The sequence below is a fragment of the Oncorhynchus mykiss genome, chromosome 11 (genome assembly GCF_057628025.1).
Source record: "Oncorhynchus mykiss isolate SJ-2025 chromosome 11, ASM5762802v1, whole genome shotgun sequence".
In the NCBI taxonomy this organism is placed as follows: Eukaryota; Metazoa; Chordata; class Actinopteri; order Salmoniformes; family Salmonidae; genus Oncorhynchus; species Oncorhynchus mykiss.
In genome coordinates, this window is record NC_143032.1 from 66,408,891 (window position 1) to 66,432,499 (window position 23,609).

Below are 23,609 nucleotides of genomic sequence, written 5' to 3' on the forward strand. Positions count from 1 at the left end.
ACCTTTCAAGCGGTTTTGTGACCTCACTCGTGGGCTGGATTGCTAGAGTGGGATTTCTAGTCTTTCGGAGCGCAGTATATTTTTGCTTGACTATCTTTGGATCTGTGTGCGTTTAACAGTAATAAAGACAGATTTTCTGAATCGGTAAATGTAGATATTTCAGACTGGATCTTTACATCTGTATACCGTCTCCAATTGGAATAAATAATTGAGGAATGTGGAAATTACAGAATGCCCAACAGCGTTGGAAAGAGATTTAAACCCACCAAATACATCCCGGTATCTACTGCTGCCACTTTTCTTGTGGGATCCACCACCTTATTCTTCGTTTTTACGTAAGTTTTATCCTTGTTTAAGTCATACATGCTTCTGCTAATAGTCTACACATAATAAAGCGTCCTCGTTAGTATCAGTCCTAGCCTAGGTCCAATGATCTGGTGGTAGCTAATGGCTATTACTGTTAGAAGTTTTTGTTGGAGGTTTAGACTGCTTTTTCGGGTCGGATCTTTATGCTCTTATGAATGGTTTAATCAAACGTTTTGACTGTGCACGGGACATGTTATTATTGTCCTGTACTCGTTTTGGTAACAATGTTTACGTGTGTCGACGCATTATGGTAGAAACTCCTTTGTGGCATGTAGGCCAACTTTAGGCTATATTTGTTTCCCAAATTCATTTTTTTTTTCTAGAATAAACGTCATTGGACACCCCACTCAAGCTTGAAGTAGCCTAGGAGGTAGGCACATAGCGGGTATAGGTTACCATGAAGCCGTAGTCCGCCATACTTGCCAGCTAGTTTCTCCTTTAGTTCTACGGGAAAAACAAGCAACGGAGCAGCGAATAAATATTGTTGCAGCTGGTAGCTTGGGTTATGGATGAGTTCAATATTGAATAGGAATACTGCTTCGCCTTCGAAATCTACATCTAAGTGTTTAACGGGACATTTACTCCTGTCACTCATGTGCATGCGCTCTGAAGGTTGTAGTGTTTCGAGCGGTACCGCTGCACCTTCATTATGGAAATGTATGTGGTTTACAATGAGTGATGTTTTTCTGAAGGTTCTTTTTTTCCACCCTGATTTGTTTTGTTCTATTTGTTTTGTTCTAGACGCGCACACACACGGTCCCACGTCATGGATTGCATCCCTGATTGACCCTGTGATCTACTTTAAATGCATAATTTATAGACAGGCTAATAATCTGATTGTAACATTTGGAGTACAGCCTAGGCCTGCTGCAAATTTGAATCTGCACTTAGATTTACAGCTGAGTCTATTTGCTTATGGAGACTAGTGGTTTGACTGAACTGGTGAGATTTATTGTCTATTTTGTGGTCAAATAGGTGTCACTTTCTACTCTGGCTGGTTTAGAGAGACTGTAAAGTGAAGCTTTGCCACACCACATTACATGTTATTTGTCCTACACCTGTTGTGTGACTCATATGTTTTGCTAAAAGGACCATCAGATGTTCTCATGCAGTCACGATGTGATAAATAAATCCTCAGATGTAACGTTATTTCATGTGATGATTATGATATCAGCCTTTATTCCATGACACTGTTCTCCTTCGTGCTGTTAAAAGCAGCTGTTTTAAAAGGGAAACTGGTGCATGTAATTATTAGCAGACAACAAATAGAAAATCATAAAAAAAACAACAACAGAAGCAACGTAAAGCAAATGGTTTCAAATGTTGCCCAGACTAAACTATTCAGGGTGTAGCATGGCGTTTGTACTGGAGGTTAATGGTTTAGATTAAAGGAAACCTATGGACTTGGCTTGCCCTGTTGCCCAGCAATCTAAATTGGAGTGTCAACAACAACTCCCTGGTTCCTCCCTGGCTGTAAGAGGCTTTGCATAGACAAATGGTCAGATGAAGAAGTAGGCTAATGCTGTAGCCCTGATGTGCTAGTTGTATGCATTGTCACCACAGTAGCTGATACAGTGCTGTGGACAACTTCGTAGGTCCCTCTCCAATCTTCCTGACCTCGGTTTTTCTGCCCAGCTTCTCTATTGCAGCAGGGGTTCCAGTCAAGCTGTGTTCAGGGTCAGATAGATGGGCCAATCATTGACCCCCAACAGATGGTTAAGGATTAGGATTTTACCCTGGTGTTGCTTTGCTCTTTGATTTCTCATGCAGTTACATATTCAGAAGATTGGCCCATGTATAACGGAACCCCCTGGGGTGGAATAACTGTACACATCCACACTAAAATATGTGGGGCACACATGTTTTACACAATAGGGAAAGGGGGATACCTAGTCAGTTGTCCAACTAAATGTATTCAACTGAAATGCGTCTTCCGCATTTAACCCAACCCCTCTGAATCAGAGAGGTGCAGGGGGCTGCCATAATCAACATCCACGTCTTCGGCGCCCGGGGAACAGTGGGTTAACTGTCTTGCTCAGGGGCAAAACGACAGATTTCTACCTTGTCAGCTCGTGGATTCGATCCAGCAACCTTCCGGTTACTGGCCCAACGCTCTAACCACAATTCTCCTCAATACACCACAATACTCCTTAATACACCGCAATACAAAACAACATTCCACAGTGCACCGCAACACAACACTCAGCAGGAGACCACATAGATGAAGCCCCACGTATACTATGTTGAAAGACCTGTGAGCCATCTCCCTTCTCCCAGCCATAGAGTGAGTCATTGTGGGCCATGTGATTGCCAGCTCTTCACACAAATGTCATATCAGGCATGGAGGAAGAGACACTGTGTGAATAGTATGCCAGCTGAGCTCTGGCCCAGTGTTACTGTTACTGCTGTGCCTGGCTTGTCTGTCAGTGGCTTTACAGTGTGTCTGTCCTCCACGACCGCAATATGATTCACTCATTCACATAAGGCTCATAATGCCATGTGACAAGGTTCCCTGATTCCTCCACGTAGGTCCAGCTTCTGGTATTTCTCCAGAAACAAGATGTGCTATAACGTTGGACTGGGTGCTGACACAAACACTTTGTATAACGTCTTTCCCCATGCCCTTGACCAAATGCCCATTGTCCAATACATTTTCTACCTGCCATGGATAAAAATGCAGAAGCTAACTCTAATCATTTGCTGTTGAAGACCGATATCCCCTTTTTAAAGGGGGGTGAGATGGATTTCTGGACACTATCAATTGATCATGCGAATGCGAATTGCTTTCAGCAGTTTTTATGGCAATATGTTATAGAAGAGGTGGCTGGTTGTGTTTTAGAGGCAAAATATCTCCCAGGGAGTCATGTAAGTACACATTGGCAAGGGAGCCAGAGCAATGTGGACAGACAGAGAAATCTAATCTTTGACTTCCACATCTGTTTCCTCCTTTACAATATAGATTTATTTAAACGTGGCGATACTCAAGTTGTCCAGTAGACTCCATTGTTTCCTGATTAATTACTCTCTTTTCCTCCATGACCACTATTACTCTGCTGGTATGGGCAATGTTCGATCCAATGTCCATACTAGAATACCACTTAGAATGCCCAATACATTGCTTCATTCTAACTATATAGTATGCAGGTGTAAAAAAAAATTGGTCATTGTGAAAGTTATGTTCAAGTGTATAATGATACATTAGGATGTCATAGAGCAAACCAGGGGAGTCTTTAATCTCATACAGTACTTACTCACCCCAACATGATGGGGTGGTGGTGAGGGCTGGATAGATGGATTCATTCCAATATCCAGGGCTAAGTGCTTGATGTTTCTTGGTGTCTGTGGTGTTTTAAAACATTGTGGTAATCTCTTCTCTACCACATTAATTGAACTTTTAGGATAGTAATTAAATGCACTTCCCCAATGATCTTAATCCAAATGACACCGATTCCCTAAATAGTTGGCTCTGGTCAACAGTAGTGCACTTTATAGGGAATAGGGTGCCATTTGGGACACAGACTGTGTGTTTACGCAGCACTGCTGCTGTCCTCTCTCTTTATTGGGAGGTTCAGTAAGCACTGCTGCTGTCCTCTCTCTTTATTGGGAGGTTCAGTAAGCACTACTGCTGTCCTCTCTCTTTATTGGGAGGTTCAGTAAGCACTACTGCTGTCCTCTCTCTTTATTGGGAGGTTCAGTAAGCACTACTGCTGTCCTCTCTCTTTATTGGGAGGTTCAGTAAGCACTACTGCTGTCCTCTCTCTTTATTGGGAGGTTCAGTAAGCACTACTGCTGTCCTCTCTCTTTATTGGGAGGTTCAGTAAGCACTACTGCTGTCCTCTCTCTTTATTGGGAGGTTCAGTAAGCACTGCTGCTGTCCTCTCTCTCTTTATTGGGAGGTTCAGTAAGCACTGCTGCTGTCCTCTCTCTTTATTGGGAGGTTCAGTAAGCACTGCTGCTGTCCTCTCTCTTTATTGGGAGGTTCAGTAAGCACTGCTGCTGTCCTCTCTCTTTATTGGGAGGTTCAGTAAGCACTACTGCTGTCCTCTCTCTTTATTGGGAGGTTCAGTAAGCACTGCTGCTGTCCTCTCTCTTTATTGGGAGGTTCAGTAAGCACTGCTGCTGTCCTCTCTCTTTATTGGGAGGTTCAGTAAGCACTGCTGCTGTCCTCTCTCTTTATTGGGAGGTTCAGTAAGCACTACTGCTGTCCTCTCTCTTTATTGGGAGGTTCAGTAAGCACTACTGCTGTCCTCTCTCTTTATTGGGAGGTTCAGTAAGCACTGCTGCTGTCCTCTCTCTTTATTGGGAGGTTCAGTAAGCACTGCTGCTGTCCTCTCTCTTTATTGGGAGGTTCAGTAAGCACTGCTGCTGTCCTCTCTCTTTATTGGGAGGTTCAGTAAGCACTGCTGCTGTCCTCTCTCTTTATTGGGAGGTTCAGTAAGCACTACTGCTGTCCTCTCTCTTTATTGGGAGGTTCAGTAAGCACTACTGCTGTCCTCTCTCTTTATTGGGAGGTTCAGTAAGCACTACTGCTGTCCTCTCTCTTTATTGGGAGGTTCAGTAAGCACTGCTGCTGTCCTCTCTCTTTATTGGGAGGTTCAGTAAGCACTGCTGCTGTCCTCTCTCTTTATTGGGAGGTTCAGTAAGCACTACTGCTGTCCTCTCTCTTTATTGGGAGGTTCAGTAAGCACTACTGCTGTCCTCTCTCTTTATTGGGAGGTTCAGTAAGCACTACTGCTGTCCTCTCTCTTTATTGGGAGGTTCAGTAAGCACTACTGCTGTCCTCTCTCTTTATTGGGAGGTTCAGTAAGCACTACTGCTGTCCTCTCTCTTTATTGGGAGGTTCAGTAAGCACTACTGCTGTCCTCTCTCTTTATTGGGAGGTTCAGTAAGCACTACTGCTGTCCTCTCTCTTTATTGGGAGGTTCAGTAAGCACTACTGCTGTCCTCTCTCTTTATTGGGAGGTTCAGTAAGCACTGCTGCTGTTCAATTCATTAGTGTCAATAAGTTCCGCATATTAGAGACCATGAGAGCCCAGCCCAGATCTCCACTCTCCTATAGTATATTAATGTGTTTGATTGTGGGTCTCGCTGTGGATTTGATGTTAGTTTAGTAATTGAATCTACATTGTTTGTTTTGATATGGGCAAAGTGATATCGGCACCGTTTGTTTGATATCATTTTAAAGGATATAAGCCTTCTGTATTAAAATAGCATGATGGCATTTAGGCTGTCTGTCTGGTTTGCTAAATCACCCACCTTGTTCTTTGTGTTGTTTAGATTTTGAATATCTCATCCTCTTTTAGATTATCACTAGACTTCAGATTTTGCTCTCGTTCTCTCCGTCTCTGTCTCTCTCTCCATCCATGCAGCTTTTCTATCCTGTCACTACTCTGGAAAGAGCAGAGCTCTCCTTCCTCATGCAGTGTCACAGTGAGTTAACATCAGAGATGAAGATAACAGGATTGATATACTGCCGATAACATGAGAGCGATAGGCTATAGGGGACGCTTCAGTCTTCTGTGTCATATAGATGCTGATAATCTCACTGAGATCCGCAATGCCAAAGTGATTCATAATATCACTACACAACTGCCTGTCCTCAGGTTTGGGTAGATACATGCATCTTTATGTTTCACCATTGAAAATGCTTTTAGCAGGACTGGGTCTGTTGCTAGTCGTGTCAGATTAAATAGCAATACAATTTCATCCATATTTCCTCTTTTACAAGCAGCATCTCAGGCTATGGAGTGGTCTGGTAGATGAATTTGGTGCTGGGTTGTGCTGTTCTCTCTCTTTCTCTCAAAGGGCTCCTCACAGTCATGTACTATATTACAGCAAGAGGAATGAGGATGACTCACAGGTTGATATAAAAGCAATGTTGGTTTTATTGTGCATGTAATTCTACTCCCCTTCAATAACATGGAAAATATTTGTTTTAATTGTGTATATACCTGATTAGTTCTCATTAATGTTCGCTCCCTCGTGGAGATTACTAATCTCTGCATGGTCATTGAGACTTTAACCCCACTCTTTTTCACTACACTATATTCTTTCTATCACAGTTTATTTTTATCAGGAATGTGATGTCTGATTGTGTTTGTAATCTACATCATGTCTGTACTTTAAAAGGAACAGTCTCTAGTTGTTTGATGGCTGATGGACCAATCCACAAATCTTGAAACGGACTATATCTTTTTTTAATCAATCCTGAAACGATAACTATGTACTGTCGCTCATACAGTAAGATACGATGAACTTTAATTCCTCCTTATCAAATGTCTTGGGGCTGAATACAGTCATCAGATTTGGCAGCATACACAGAAACAATAGAGTTCAATTTTAAGGTAAAGGTTTACATAACCCCTTTAATTAACACTGACTGTTCCCCTCCACAATTTATCACTTCTGTTTCCACTTTCTCATGCTATAGATGGGTGGTGTATGGTCTCATGCTATGGACGGGTGGTGTATGGTCTCATGCTATAGATGGGTAGTGTATGGTCTCATGCTATAAATGGGTTGTGTTTGGTCTCATGCTATGGATGGGTGGTGTATGGTCTCATGCTATGGTCTCATGCTATGGATGGATGGTGTATGGTCTCATGCTATGGATGGGTGGTGCATGTTTTCATGCTATGGATGGGTGGTGCATGGTCTCATGCTATGGATGGGTGGTGTATGGTCTCATGCTATAAATGGGTAGTGTATGGTCTCATGCTATAGTTGGGTGGTGTATGGCCTCATGCTATAGATGGGTAGTGTATGGTCTCATGCTATAGATGGGTTGTGTATGGTCTCATGCTATAGATGGGTTGTGTATGGTCTCATGCTATAGATGAGTGGTGTATGGTCTCATGCTATAGATGGGTTGTGGGTTGTGTATGGCCTCATGCTATACATGGGTGGTGTATGGCCTCATGCTATACATGGGTGGTGTATGGCCTCATGCTATACATGAGTGGTGTATGGTCTCATGCTATACATGAGTGGTGTATGGCCTCATGCTATACATGGGTGGTGTATGGTCTCATGCTATACATGGGTGGTGTATGGTCTCATGCTATACATGGGTGGTGTATGGCCTCATCTCATCCATACTTTGTAATTGAGGGATTCAATAGAAACATAAGGATGATTATGTTAGCTTGAGTCTCTGATTTACATGATGTAGGCCTGTAGATCAATGTAATTTCTATTGTATTTATTTTATACTATCTAGAGTTCATGTGTTTTGTTTGTTTGCGTCTGTAGTGAAACTGACAAACACAAAAAATTAGTTGTAGATTAGTTTTTCCACTGACAATGAAGATAGAGAAATGGCATCAATACACCAAATACTTATTTCAAACAATAGACAGTGTGATGACTCCCTCTGACTCTCTCTCCGATGGGGGTTTACACACTCCAAGATGGATACGTCTCCTATATATATTTTTACTGCAGGCTATGTGACAGTAATTAGATCAAATGTACAGTGCCTTGCGAAAGTATTCGGCCCCCTTGAACTTTGCGACCTTTTGCCACATTTCAGGCTTCAAACATAAAGATATAAAACTGTATTTTTTTGTGAAGAATCAACAACAAGTGGGACACAATCATGAAGTGGAACGACATTTATTGGATATTTCAAACTTTTTTAACAAATCAAAAACTGAAAAATTGGGCGTGCAAAATTATTCAGCCCCCTTAAGTTAATATTTTGTAGCGCCACCTTTTGCTGCGATTACAGCTGTAAGTCGCTTGGGGTATGTCTCTATCAGTTTTGCACATCGAGAGACTGACATTTTTTCCCATTCCTCCTTGCAAAACAGCTCGAGCTCAGTGAGGTTGGATGGAGAGCATTTGTGAACAGCAGTTTTCAGTTATTTCCACAGATTCTCGATTGGATTCAGGTCTGGACTTTGACTTGGCCATTCTAACACCTGGATATGTTTATTTTTGAACCATTTCATTGTAGATTTTGCTTTATGTTTTGGATCATTGTCTTGTTGGAAGACAAATCTCCGTCCCAGTCTCAGGTCTTTTGCAGACTCCATCAGGTTTTCTTCCAGAATGGTCCTGTATTTGGCTCCATCCATCTTCCCATCAATTTTAACCATCTTCCCTGTCCCTGCTGAAGAAAAGCAGGCCCAAACCATGATGCTGCCACCACCATGTTTGACAGTGGGGATGGTGTGTTCAGCTGTGTTGCTTTTACGCCAAACATAACGTTTTGCATTGTTGCCAAAAAGTTCAATTTTGGTTTAATCTGACCAGAGCACCTTCTTCCACATGTTTGGTGTGTCTCCCAGGTGGCTTGTGGCAAACTTTAAACGACAGTTTTTATGGATATCTTTAAGAAATGGCTTTCTTCTTGCCACTCTTCCATAAAGGCCAGATTTGTGCAATATCCGACTGATTGTTGTCCTATGGACAGAGTCTCCCACCTCAGCTGTAGATCTCTGCAGTTCATCCAGAGTGATCATGGGCCTCTTGGCTGCATCTCTGATCAGTCTTCTCCTTGTATGAGCTGAAAGTTTAGAGGGACGGCCAGGTCTTGGTAGATTTGCAGTGGTCTGATACTCCTTCCATTTCAATATTATCACTTGCACAGTGCTCCTTGGGATGTTTAAAGCTTGGGAAATCTTTTTGTATCCAAATCCGGCTTTAAACTTCTTCACAACAGTATCTCGGACCTGCCTGGTGTGTTCCTTGTTCTTCATGATGCTCTCTGCGCTTTTAACGGACCTCTGAGACTATCACAGTGCAGGTGCATTTATACGGAGACTTGATTACACACAGGTGGATTGTATTTATCATCATTAGTCATTTAGGTCAACATTGGATCATTCAGAGATCCTCACTGAACTTCTGGAGAGAGTTTGCTGCACTGAAAGTAAAGGGGCTGAATAATTTTGCACGCCCAATTTTTCAGTTTTTGATTTGTTAAAAAAGTTTGTAATATCCAATAAATGTCGTTCCACTTCATGATTATGTCCCACTTGTTGTTGATTCTTCACAAAAAAATACAGTTTTATATCTTTATGTTTGAAGCCTGAAATGTGGCAAAAGTTCGCAAAGTTCAAGGGGGCCGAATACTTTCGCAAGGCACTGTATATTTCAGACCAGGAGTTCTGATATAATATAAAGGCAAGCTCCCAAATTACTCTGTTAACTACATATTATGGGTTGATATCCATGTTATCGACTTCATCCTCCCAGCGTTCCCCTCTCTCCCACCCCCTCACAGGGAGAGCAATATCCCAGTCGTTATCTGCCATGGGCTATGGCATGGTACTACCATAAATCAGATCCCTCTCCTCCATAACCATGGCATGGTACTACCATAAATCAGATCCCTCTACTCCATAACCATGGCATGGTACTACCATAAATCAGATCCCTCTCCTCCATAACCATGGCATGGTACTATCATAAATCAGATCCCTCTCCTCCATAACCATGGCATGGTACTACCATAAATCAGATCCCTCTCCTCCATAACCATGGCATGGTACTACCATAAATCAGATCCCTCTCCTCCATAACCATGGCATGGTACTATCATAAATCAGATCCCTCTCCTCCATAACCATGGCATGGTACTACCATAAATCAGATCCCTCTCCTCCATAACCATGGCATGGTACTACCATAAATCAGATCCCTCTCCTCCATAACCATGGCATGGTACTATCATAAATCAGATCCCTCTCCTCCATAACCATGGCATGGTACTACCATAAATCAGATCCCTCTCCTCCATAACCATGGCATGGTACTACATAAATCAGATCCCTCTCCTCCATAACCATGGCATGGTACTATCATAAATCAGATCCCTCTCCTCCATAACCGTCATGGTACTACCATAAATCAGATCCCTCTCCTCCATAACCATGGCATGGTACTACATAAATCAGATCCCTGTCCTCCATAACCATGGTATGTCCAGCTTTTGCTTCCCCACAGATAGATGTCGTGGACCAGCCATTTCTTCATACCCCATAACTAGACCCAACCAACCACAGCCTGTCTGCAGTGAGTCAGAGAGGGTTGACATAAGACAGACAAGCATGCCTTACATCTTCCCCCTGCATTGGTATTGACGAGTGAATGAGGCCAGTGAATAAAAGGCTGGGTCATCTAATCTGATTCCATCCTAGCCTCCTGTCACTGACTGACAACTAGGTTAAGATAATGCTGACGGATCAGCTTCCCTGGTCGTGTCTGGCATCCTGAAAAGAGTAGGTTCCTCCTGCCTTGCAAAACACAGCCTCATGCCTGCCCTCCATTACGTTAACCACGGCCGTGCACAGGTTGTTATTGAAATGAGTGCTATATATATAATTCTAATAAGATGTGGCAGCTAGGCATTTGAAATGGACTGGGTGTGTGCATGACTAAGTTATGTATACAGTAATTCCATCTGCCCCTGACCAAGTGCTTTAAACAAAGACTGATCTGTGTTTTGTTGTTTTTGGCATTGATTTGAAAGCAGCAGAGGTTTAATCTGAATCATGTTTATATGTTTTGATCTGAGCCTTATTGGACTTTAAAATGATTTGATGGCTCAAACTGTTTTGCTGCTGCCCTATTTCTCCCCAACTTATAGAGAAGACACAGCTTTATGTTGTGCTTGGGTTTTTGTGTGCCGTTTTGCATTCTGCCTTGAATGTGACAAACACAATGCCTCAAACAGTAGGGGGGAAATTCCTTTATTTTGTCATAATCTTTTATCTGTGTCGAAGCTAGGGAGAGCGCTTTTCTGCATTGCTACTTCAGAACTTTTCTTTTTATGTCTCTCTATTTGCCCTCAAGCTTTTTCTGAGCTCCGTCAAAAATAAGTTGTGCCCTGTGATGCCATGGCTTGGCTAAATGAAGCCATCTGTATGTAGTCAGAGCAGCTCAAAGCAGCAGTGTGGCTGAAAAAAGTGTGGGGAAGGGGAGTGAGGCACTTGGGACTGGAAGTACAGGGTTTCTGTTCTCCACCTAGTGGTGGAAAATACTCTTTCTGAGAACATGTGGGATTGATTTCGACCTCCAACCGCTCCCTCCCTGGGCGTCTCCTCCCTGTTTCCCCCTCTATTCACTGTTTGGCAGGTTCGTTACCGACCAGGAATAAGTTGAAATAGAGCTCTGCCTCTGACACCTCGTGCTAAAAGTGCCATTTATACAGAGATCGAAAGAAGGCCTGGAGTACAGCTGTGTCTGTCTCACAGTTATAAAAGGAGATGTGTGTAGGTAGAGGAGTGTAGCCTACGTCTCAAGTACTCCAGAGAACCATAGAAACAGACACGGGAGAAAGAGAGAGGCCGATCGAGTGTGGGGTTTTCATATCTTTGGCCATTTCGGTCCATCTTTAGAAGACCCCAGAGATGGGCACATCAGAAAGAGCTGTGGTACTTAGTCATTTAACAAGCAGAGTGACATACATGCGAGTGGTCATGAAGGGCTAGCCTCGCCACTCTAGGACCTCTGTTTGGCTTTGGCCTCAGCCTTTGTAGTAGTTCTGAGGAGCTCTTATAGCTACTGTCACATAGCTTTAGTCAGACAGACCTTTGGATAGTTCACAAATGGAAAGACAACAAATATACAGTGTAAATTCTGTATTAAAATGCATGAGAAATGATCTGCCTAATGTCACCTGCACTTAGATTGAGATGTTGTCTGTCCACTCCACACATGCTCACAGAATAGAGATATTAATGCTGTTGATGATTGTTTTAATGGACTATGTTGAGCATCCCAAAAGCCATATGCGCCCTGGTCAAAAGTAGTGCAGCACATAGGGAATAGGGTGCCATTGGGATGCTGTCTACCCTGGCTGCTATATACAGCATACCCTGGCTGCTATATACAGCCTACCCTGGCGGCTATATACAGCCTACCCTGGCTGCTATATACAGCCTACCCTGGCTGCTATATACAGCCTACCCTGGCTGCTATATACAGCCTACCCTGGCTGATATATACAGCCTACCCTGGCTGCTATATACAGCCTACCCTGGCTGATATATACAGCCTACCCTGGCTGATATATACAGCCTACCCTGGCTGATATATACAGCCTACCCTGGCTGCTATATACAGCCTACACTGGCTGCTATATACAGCCTACACTGGCTGCTATATACAGCCTACACTGGCTGCTATATACAGCCTACCCTGGCTCATATACACAACCTACCCTGGCTCATATACACAGCCTACCCTGGCTCATATACACAGCCTACCCTGGCTCATATACACAGCCTACCCTGGCTGCTATACACAGCCTACCCTGGCTGCTATACACAGCCTACCCTGGCTGCTATACACAGCCTACCCTGGCTGCTATACACAGCCTACCATGGCTGCTATATACAGCCTATCCTGGCTGCTATAAACAGCCTACACTGGCTGCTATATACAGCCTACACTGGCTGCTATACACAACCTACCCTGGCTGCTATACACAGCCTACCCTGGCTGCTATACACAGCCTACCCTGGCAGCTATACACAGCCTACCCTGGCTGCCATACACAGCCTACCCTGGCTGCTATACACAGCCTACCCTGGCTGCTATACACAGCCTACCCTGGCTGCCATACACAGCCTACCCTGGCTGCTATACACAGCCTACCCTGGCTGCCATACACAGCCTACCCTGGCTGCCATACACAGCTTACCCTGGCTGCTATACACAGCCTACCCTGGCTGCCATACACAGCCTACCCTGGCTGCCATACACAGCCTACCCTGGCTGCTATACACAGCCTACCCTGGCTGCTATACACAGCCTACCCTGGCTGCTATACACAGCCTACCCTGGCTGCTATACTCTGCAGTGGGTGAGTGGTGAAACGACACTCTGTAATTTGTCTGTTTTCTACCTTACTTAGTTTGAATAGACTGAGTGCAATGCACATGGACTGATTTGACTGTGGAGACCTGAGTTAATCTTACCTGAAAATATCTTGTGGTTAAGGATTTTTGTTGAGTTGATTTGTTATCTAGCCCTATTATAACAGCCATATTTTTGTCAGTGAATTAATTCAGTAATGGTTTACTGTAATCTGGATTTGCAGTAGTTGATTTTTATGCAGAGCCTTTGGTGACCAGACAATACCTATTATACTGCTGTACGCTGTAATGTGTGACCAAATTGATTCTCCTCTGTTTAAGATGAAAACAGCTTGTGAGCTGCATGTTGAGTGGTACCGCAGCCCGCCAAGCAGAACTGTAATCTGTATCTCACTTCGCACCAATTCTAATGGTTTTTAGAGCCTGAATGATACTATATTAGCCCCAATTAAAGCATACCATTTGTATTTAAACTCCAGTGTCAGTCATGATTAGTAGTAATACTTAAGTTGTGTTTTTTTAAGAGGTTTTGTTGGCTAGCCCATTTGACAGAAACATTAGTCAAACATGTATAGTGATTAAAATCCCCTCACAGTAAAATGTCCAGACAAGTCTTAGCCATGAATTTCCTCTGGGAGAAATGTTTTCCTTGGCTGTGAAGTGGTGCAGAATACTTTAGAATCTGAATAATTGTTATCAGAGCACAACCTGCGGCCCGGGGTGTCATTGTTCCGTTACTGTGACTCTTCTCAACAGCAGTATGAAATGATTGTTCATACTCCATCTCATCTACCAATATTGACTCAGTGACCACATGGCTACTTGGCTAGATACAATCCTATCCACGTTACCAGCGTGTTTACACCACTAACCAGGTTTCCATCAAACATTTTATGTGGGTGAAGTACATGTCGGATAAAAAGTTTCATAACAGGCCTGATGGAAAAGGATCATTTCTCTGTAATCTTTCCAAATGTCAACAAAACGAAACACGCTAGACAAGGTGGGATCTTTTTGTGTCGATAAAATATATTATGCAAGAAATGGCGGTGGAAACGCTTTAATGCACAAATATTTACATAAAACTCTCATTGAAGTAAATTTGCAGTCACCCTATGATATGTTGTGTGGTCCACCCACTACAGCTCGGGAAAGTATACTGTTTATTAGGCTACAGATTTAATAAATTATGATGGACTTCACAAGGTGGTGAAAGTCCATGGTGATGAGCTTGATGCTCCTTTCCCATAAATATCGAGGATCTTATTCTGGTGACATGATTATCGATGCTTGGCTGTCATTTATTCATTCACATTTTTTCTCTCTTTTGTCAATAATAATTTCATCACGTTGGCTATACCAGCACTGTATATGCTAGCTGTTGGCTAGAGCACACGGCCAATACCTGAGTGGGCACATTCACTATATAACGCTAATTATTTTGGTGAGAAAACATCAGTAGAATGAAAATGACATGGAAACCCATTTAATTTGTATGTTTTATTCGGTACGTGGGAATTTAACCCCAAAATGTACTTTAATGTGCATTACGTCTGGTGGGAAAATGTGCATATTGTTTTTATGCAGATTTTAGAATATTCATATTCAAATCTGTCACCAGTTGGATAGCAACCTAGCTACTGACCATTTAAAATAACTATTTACAAATGAATGTGTTATGGCTCGGCTCATTCCAGCCATGAATTGTTATCTAATTGATGCAGGGGCTCTCTGATAGTGTGTGTTTGGAAGTCTGCAGATATCTTCCCTGCATTGGGATGACAGGAGGATTCTATGGGCAGAAGGGTATAGAAGGAGTATCAGTTCTTTCTTATTTCATCTGGACCAAGGATGTTTTCTGTTTGTCCTGCTGCTTCTCTCTCTTCGTGACCTCACTGAAATAGCCCATCTGGCTAGGGGATGGGGATGGGTTGGGCTGTAACTTGTATGTCAGTGTTGCAAGTGGCAGAGTCTGCCTCCCCTTCCTATTTCAACAGATCTGTGAGGTGGTGTCTGTCATCTGTCAGTCTGTATCCGGACACACCAGCTGCACTGCTCTAGGCTTTCATACTAAGGACTAAACATCAGAGGGATGGGAGCTAAATCAGTCACTGAGTGCTTGTATCTCTGTCTCGATCAACATGGTTGGTGGAGACTCGGACGACACTGACATGAGCCACAGCCAGTGTTATTTGTCCCCGTCTGTGGCTTGCAATCCTTGTGTCTTCTCAGAGGTAATTTCTAAAGTCACGATTAAACCCTGTGTCCATTAGTGAGTCTGCCAACGCCAGCTGATCCCGTAGAATCGTTTTAACAGAACGGTTTTAGTGTGGAGTGTTTTTTTTTTGTTGTTGCATAGAATTGTTTCTATCGACCATCACCATCCCATCGAACCATCGTCCACACCCCCACTAACCCATCCACACCCCCACTAACCCTTTACACCACACAGCAGACTGGAAAACCCCTCACCAGGCTAGTTCAGACTGTCCCCTGGTCTCAGAGTAAATAGCCCATAACGGAAAACAGGGAGGTTATGCCAGTATAAATCCCAAGCTACTTTATTCACTGGGGCTGGGACTGAGGCTGCCATGGAGACGACTCCTGTTCTCTTAATATCCCCTGCAACCATACATCTCTTAGAGGTAAACAGGAGATATTTAGATTAGATGAAGATCAAGATACCTTGGGATTGCCTGCACCCAGTGTGGGGTATGGTATTCATGTTTTTCATTGAGTGCAGCTGCAGTGTTATGCTGTGTGAGGGTGCATTGAGAGAAGAGCTTACACATGGACTAAGTAGACACAAGTGGATGGCCAATATTTGTTCAGTGTCTCTCTCACCCCCTTTCGTTCTGTATATTTCTCTCTCTCCCTCTCTATCTTGGGATCATTTTCGCTCTCTGTCACACACACACCTAAAAAATAAGCTTTACCCTGGCCCTTTCATACACACGACATTGAAACCATTTACAAAGGCATGTACAGCGTAGTTACAGTGTAATACTTATACGTGTGGTTAGTGCAACAATACATGCATTTTATACCACTTAATAGAAAGTGAGACCATATCACATGCTAGATCCTCAAAACGTTTTACAACTGCACCATCGAGAGTATCCTGACCGGTTGCATCCTCCTCACTTGGCCCCAGTGATGTACGGCCCAGTACATCACTGGGGCCAAGCTTCCTGCCATCCTTAACCTCTATAATAGGTGGTGTCAGAGGAAGGCTCTAAAAATGGTCAAAGACTCCATCCACCCAAGTCATAGACTGTTATCTCTGCTACCGCAAGGCAAGCGGTACGGGAGCGCTAATTCTAGGTCCAAAAGGCTCCTTAACACCTTCTACCCCCACAAGCCATAAGACTCCTTAACACCTTCTACCCCCAAGCCATAAGACTGCTGAACAGCTTCTACCCCCAAGCCATAAGACTGCTGAACAGCTTCTACCCCCAAGCCATAAGACTGCTGAACAGCTTCTACCCCCAAGCCATAAGACTGCTGAACACCTTCTACCCCCACAAGCCATAAGACTGCTGAACACCTTCTACCCCCACAAGCCATAAGACTGCTGAACAGCTTCTACCCCCAAGCCATAAGACTGCTGAACACCTTCTACCCCCACAAGCCATAAGACTGCTGAACACCTTCTACCCCCACAAGCCATAAGACTGCTGAACACCTTCTACCCCCACAAGCCATAAGACTGCTGAACACCTTCTACCCCCACAAGCCATAAGACTGCTGAACAGCTTCTACCCCCAAGCCATAAGACTGCTGAACACCTTCTACCCCCACAAGCCATAAGACTGCTGAATACCTTCTACCCCCACAAGCCATAAGACTGCTGAACACCTTCTACCCCCACAAGCCATAAGACTGCTGAACACCTTCTACCCCCACAAGCCATAAGACTGCTGAACACCTTCTACCCACAAGCCATAAGACTGCTGAACACCTTCTACCCCCACAAGCCATAAGACTGCTGAACACCTTCTACCCCCACAAGCCATAAGACTGCTGAACACCTTCTACCCCCACAAGCCATAAGACTGCTGAACACCTTCTACCCCCACAAGCCATAAGACTGCTGAACACCTTCTACCCACAAGCCATAAGACTGCTGAACACCTTCTACCCACAAGCCATAAGACTGCTGAACAATTAGTCAAATGGTTACCCAGACTATTTGCATTTTCTTTTTCACTGCTGCTACTCGCTGTTTTGTTATCTATGCATAGTCACGTTACTCTTACTTATATGCATACACTACCTCGAATAACCTGTATCCCTGCACATGGACGCAGTACTGGTACCCCCTGTTGTCTATAGCCTCGTTATTGTTATTTTATTGTTACTTTTTTCAACTTTTGTTTATTTAATAAACATTTCACGTTAAGTAATTCAGTGCATGTGACAAATAACATTTGATTTGGATTTATAACAAATAGTTTATTCTAGTGAACATTATGGAAGCTTAGCCCTGGTCTTTCACCCCCTTCACCTCCTACAGTAACAGTGTGTTGTTTAGATGTTGGTTAGTGACATCTCACAGTCCTCACAGCAAGAATAGGCAATAGGCTTCCATTTGGGAGACAACACTACCATCATTGTGCTCCCTGCCGGAGCACTTCAGACAGGAGTTGTACTACTCTCTCTCCTCTCAAATGGATTCTCCATCCAAAATAGTTTTCAGTCAGAAGCATTGTACATGGCATTAGTGGCAAGCAACATGCAATTTTTCCCTCTGGTTTTCCATGATGCTCTGCTGTAAAAGATGGTGAGCTGTGCTCTTCGACATGCTTATTTTAGGGAGGGGAAATCATTCTGTGTTTCTTCTTTTCTTCATTTGTTACATTATGTTAAAACATCTCCTGCATTTTAAGTCCTGTATTTCGTTTCGTGACAGGGCAATTCTTCTAGGAGATGGGATTCATCTGGTAAGTGTTTAGCAGTTCAAAGCCTCTCAGATTCCTCTGGGTTTATCCTCCCCTTGACAATCTATCTTCCTCTGTAATGATATCATTTAGGGTTGTGCTGTTTGTCGCTGTCTAGGCCTGTCTACTGTCCCCCATCGCTAGGCATATTATTTCATCGCTGTTCACTAATACCTACAGTATCATAAATTGAGAATGCACAGGTGAGAATATGTGCCGAATGCTTAAAAATGAGGCCTAGGTTACCCCATTTTAGTCTTTCATCATGCTTTGTATTCAGGGCAGAGTTGCCTAGCTAGCTAATGTGTTTGATGGTTCGATTGGAACTTTACTTTGTCTTTTCAGATGGCTTGGCGGTATTTAAAGTTGCTAGGTGTATAGCTCAGGTCAGGAGTTGCTGCTACAGCATTGCAGCTGCCTCCTATGAGAACAAAACACTTCCTAAAGCAACCCTGACTTCATGCAACCCTGATCCTGGTGGGAAATGGCACCATATTCCCTATATAGTGCATTACATTTGACAAGGGCCCATAGGGGTCTGGTCAAAAGTAGTGCACTAATATAGAGAATAGGGTGCCATAACCCCTGGCTTTGCTGATTTATGTACTAGCTTCATACTAGCTATACAAACCAGCTGAGCAATTAGCTTAAGCTTAACTTGGGCTTAAGTGATTGACTGAGGTAATGATGTGTTGGAGAGACCTCAGTCAGCAGGGTAAGGATCCAGGTGCTGACAATATATATTAACCAATCAGGGACTAGTCTAATTCATTCCTGGAACCCACCACATCAAAAAATTGGTTGGGGCAGATTGGAAGCATTTATTAGCTACAGTGCCTTGCGAAAGTATTCGGCCCCCTTGAACTTTGCGACCTTTTACCACATTTCAGGCTTCAAACATAAAGATATAAAACTGTATTTTTTGTGAAGAATCAACAGCAAGTGGGACACAATCATGAAGTGGAACGACATTTATTGGATATTTCAAACTTTTTTAACAAATCAAAAACGGAAAAATTGGGCGTGCAAAATTATTCAGCCCCTTTACTTTCAGTGCAGCAAACTCTCTCCAGAAGTTCAGTGAGGATCTCTGAAGATCAGGGTCCTGTTGGCTTGTGTTGTTGTGTCAAGCAGGCAGGTGGGACTGAGTCTTAGAAGAGGTCCCGGTAGGGGGGACAGGGAGACCGGGGAATGGGAGGACAGCTGGCTGCAGGGGGCCGCTGGCATGACAGGACCCCCAGCTTAGGTGTGGTGGCAGATGGGAACAGCAGATGAGGCAAGGCCCCCTGACCTGGCTCTGTGGATTAGAACTATTTCTCAACCTCTGGTCTGTGGACCAACACCGGTCCCTGGGATGTTTCTGACCGGTCCTTCCACTGGTTAGATGACACCTATTTAGTCAGTTCCCTGTGCTAGTTTTATGCAAGTGGTCTTCCGATAAGAAAGGACTATAGCTTGCCAGTGCTTGAGACATGAGCGACTTGGTCCAATGCCACATCCACCGAGGGAAACCCAGGTCCTGCTCTCACATCGACCTCCTACTGAACTCCGCTTTAGCTCACCTTGGCACAGGTCCTGCCCTCACATCGACCTCTTACTGAACTCTGCTTTAGCTCACCCTGGCACAGGTCCTGCCCTCACATCGACCTCCTACTGAACTCCGCTTTAGCTCACCCTGGCACAGGTCTCAAGGTGGTGTGCTGTTGTGAGTGGTGGCAAAAAGACTACAAGAGTGACATAGAGAAATAAAATGGCAATACTCACTCAGGTATAACTCTATATGTTTTTTTCTCTTTATAATATTGCACGTGTAGGCTAATAAATGATAGTGGCATTTCAGATGACGGAGGTATGCTAAGCGTCTCCAGCGTTTATTTTTTAATCTCTAATGAGATTGAAATGCTTTAATCAGACAATTAAGCAGAAGTGGGAGTAAAACCAGCCATGGCTGTGGGGAAAGTACAATCCTTCCTCTGTGACATTTTCTACATAATTAAACTGGCGTGTGTTGTCATTAGGGCTTTAATGGCTGTTGCTTTGCTTGCGTGGTGAGAACACAGTGTGAGTTAGCCTGCAGGTTAGACAGAGCAGTCACACACCAGTAGTGTTATGAATCCACTCTGCCTCCCAGGCAGCTCATTGTTAAAATGGAGGACCTTTATTCCCTGCTTTATGCTGTTTGCAGTCATGAGGCACTAGCTAGCCTGCCTGAGAGGAATGTTGAGGAGGGAGATACCTTTTGCTGATGATATTCTTCATGGCCCTGTCTGTCTGGCTGGGGGATGATGCCTTGTGGTGCGCATAATGAAGCTCGGTCAGAATGAATGAGGATCTTGATCAACCGCCTCATGGATTATACACGAGCCGTGCACTAATTACATTTTGATATACAGTTGGGGATTTAACAGGGAAAACCACAACATGATCTGCACCTTGATACTCATTGGCTCAGAGTCTGATATCTTTTATAATAATGTTCCTGTTCATTTTCTAAGGAAGGCAGTAGGCTGAGAAATTCAATTTGAGTCAGTTTGTTATAACAACATGGTTCAAGTAATTCTATGAGTGTAGTCAACAGTTCTTCTTCCTGCTATAGTATGGTGCTCTGGTGGCCTAAATATATTCAGAACCTGTTGGCAATTTTTTTATCCATTTCTATGGAAAAGCTCCTTCTGAATGACAGTCAATCTGCCTTAGGTGGTTTAGGAGGGATGGATGGAGGGAGGGAGGGAGGGACAAAGGGGGCATGTCGTTGGGCCTAGAGAGGTGCAGGGCACACTTCCCCTTGGCACCGAGGAGCCACTTCACCCCTCCATACCAGAGCCTCAGGCCTGTGTGTCTTCATGCTGATCAGGGATACCCACATGAGCTCATCTTATTGATTTTATATGTGAGAGTGGTATTTGACTCCTCTCCTGATCCAACAACAGCTAACTTCCCTGCCTCCACACACACATCCTCCCTTATGCCATGTCAGGATGTTTAGTCCGGAGTAGAGACTACAGCAGCGGTAAACCAGGTAGGTCTGATGTTGTTATTAGAGAACACAACCCAGCACACCTGTAAACCTCTCCACCCCCACACATGTGGAACAAAGGCCCTGTCTTTATCTGCCCTATATTAAGAACTCTGATCCAGCAGATAAGTATGTTTGGTAGTTAGTCAATAGTCCCCAGTCTTCTGTGGGAACCAGACCTGGGTTCAAATACTATTTGACATATTTCAAATGCTTTTAGCATTTGCTTTACATTTAAGTGTGACAAATGTGCAAAAAAAATAAGAAATCAGGAAGGGGGCAAATACTTTTTCACAGCACTGTACATGCATATTATTAATGTTAGCTCTCCGTGTAGATTTAAGAGCCAGCCGTGCTGCCCTGTTCTGAGCCAATTGTAATTTTGAGAGGTCCCTCTTTGTGCAACCTGACCACATGACTGACCAGGTGTGAGACAACTAGAGCCTGTGGGACCTGCCTTGTTAATAGTGTTGTTAAAAAGGCAGAGCAGTGCTTTATTATGGACAGACTTCTCCCCATTTTACCTACTGTTGAATCAACATGTTTTGACCATTACAGTTTACAATCCAGGGTAACTCCAAGCAGTTTACCCATTCGGAAATTAACTGCAGCTCTTTGTTAAGTGTTGCAGTGATTTCGCTCGCTGTAGTAGCTGACGTGTATAGTGTTGAGTCATCCGCATACATAGACACACTGGCTTTACTCAAGGCCAGTAGCATGTCATTAGTGAAGATTTTTTTAAAGCAAGGGGCCTAGACAGCTGCCCAGGGGAATTCCTGATTCTACCTAGATTATGTTGGAGAGGCTTCCGTTAAAGAACACCCTATGTGTTCTGTTAGACAGGTAACTCTTTGTCCACAATATAGCAGGTGTAAAGCCATAACAAGTTTTTCCATCAGCAGACTATGATCAATTAATGTCAAAAGCCGCACTGAAGTCTAACAAAACAGCCCCCACAATCTTTTTATAATCAATTTCTCGCAATCATTAGTCATTTGTGTAAGTGCCGTGCTTGTTGAATGTCCTTCCCTATAAGCATGCTGAAAGTCTGTTGTCAAATAGCTTTGTATCTGGTCAAACACCATTTTTTCCCAAAAGTTTACTAATGTTTGGTAACAGGCTGATTGGTTGGCTATTTGAGCAAGTAAAGGGGGCTTTAATATTCTTGGGTAGCGTAATTGCTTTTGTTTCCCTCCAGGCCTGAGGGCACACACTTTCTAGTAGGCTTAGATTGATAAAATAACATTTGATTTGATTTGAGATATGGAAAATAGGAGTGTCAAATTGTCCACTATTATCCTCAGTAATTTTTCATTCCAGTTGTTAGACTCCAGTGGCTTGTCATTGTTGATAGACCACAATACTTTTTTCATCTCTTCCACACTCACTTTATGGAATTCAAAATGACATTGCCTGTACTTCATAATTTGATCAGTTGTACTTGGATGCTGGCATGTCATGCCTAAGTTTGCTAATCTTGCCAATGAAAAGATCATTCAAGTAATTGGCAATATCGATGGGTTTTGTGATGATTGAGCCATCTGATTCAATGAATGATGGAGCCGAGTTTGCCTTTCATGCCCAGAATGTTATTTGAAGTGCTCCAAAGCTTTTTACTATCATTCTTTATATAATTTTATCTTTGTTTCATAGTATAGTATCTTCTTTTTATTCAGTTTAGTCACATGAATTCTCAATTTACAGTATGTTTGCCAATTGGTTGTGCAGCCAGACATATTTGCCTTTCCTATTGCCTCATCCCTATACAGTGTAGCTTCCGTCCCTCTCCTCGCCCCTACCTGGGCTTGAACCAGGGACCCTCTGCACACATCAACAGTCACCCTTGAAGCATCATTACCCATCGCTCCACAAAAGCCACGGCCCTTGCAGAGCAAGGGGAACCACTACTTCAAGGTCTCAAAGCGAGTGACGTCACCGATTGTAAATGCAATTAGCTCGCACCACCGCTAACTAGCTAGCCATTTCACATCGGTTGCACTCACCCCCCTTTTGACCTCCTCCTTTTCCTCAGCAACCAGTGATCCGGGTCAACAGCATCAATGTAACAGTATAGCTTCTGTCCCTTTCCTCGCCCCAACCTGGCCTCGAACCAGGGACCCTCTGCACACATCAACCACAGTCACTCACAAAGCATCGTTACCCATCGCGCCACAAAAGCCGTGGCAGGTTACCTCAGTGTTCTTTGGCACAGGGACTATGGTGGTCTACTTGAAACATGTTGGTATTACAGACGCAGACAGGGACGCCCAGGCCAGGTAGCCTAAAGGCCTATTTCTATGCGTGCGGGTCCTTACTTAACATTGACAGGAGCGCTCAAACAAAAGACAATGACTAAATTTACAAAACTCGTAAATGGAATGAAATAAACCAAAATTTGTGTGTAGCATAGGTCGTGCGCTCTGCAAACAATGTGTCCACAATGATAATGGGAAGACTGGA

At 43.6% G+C, this 23,609-nt stretch overlaps 1 protein-coding gene across 1 annotated transcript in view; it reads left to right on the forward strand.

Moving 5' to 3' along the window:
- Nucleotides 1-15: 15 nt before the first annotated feature.
- LOC110536231 (palmitoyltransferase ZDHHC8B) overlaps nt 16-23,609 on the forward strand; it is a 112,011-nt gene continuing 88,417 nt past the window's right edge. Inside the window, exon 1 of the mRNA XM_021621881.3 lies at nt 16-335. Within this exon, the coding sequence (XP_021477556.1) occupies nt 232-335 (104 nt within the window). The 5' untranslated portion in view covers nt 16-231. The remainder of the gene's footprint in view (nt 336-23,609) is intronic.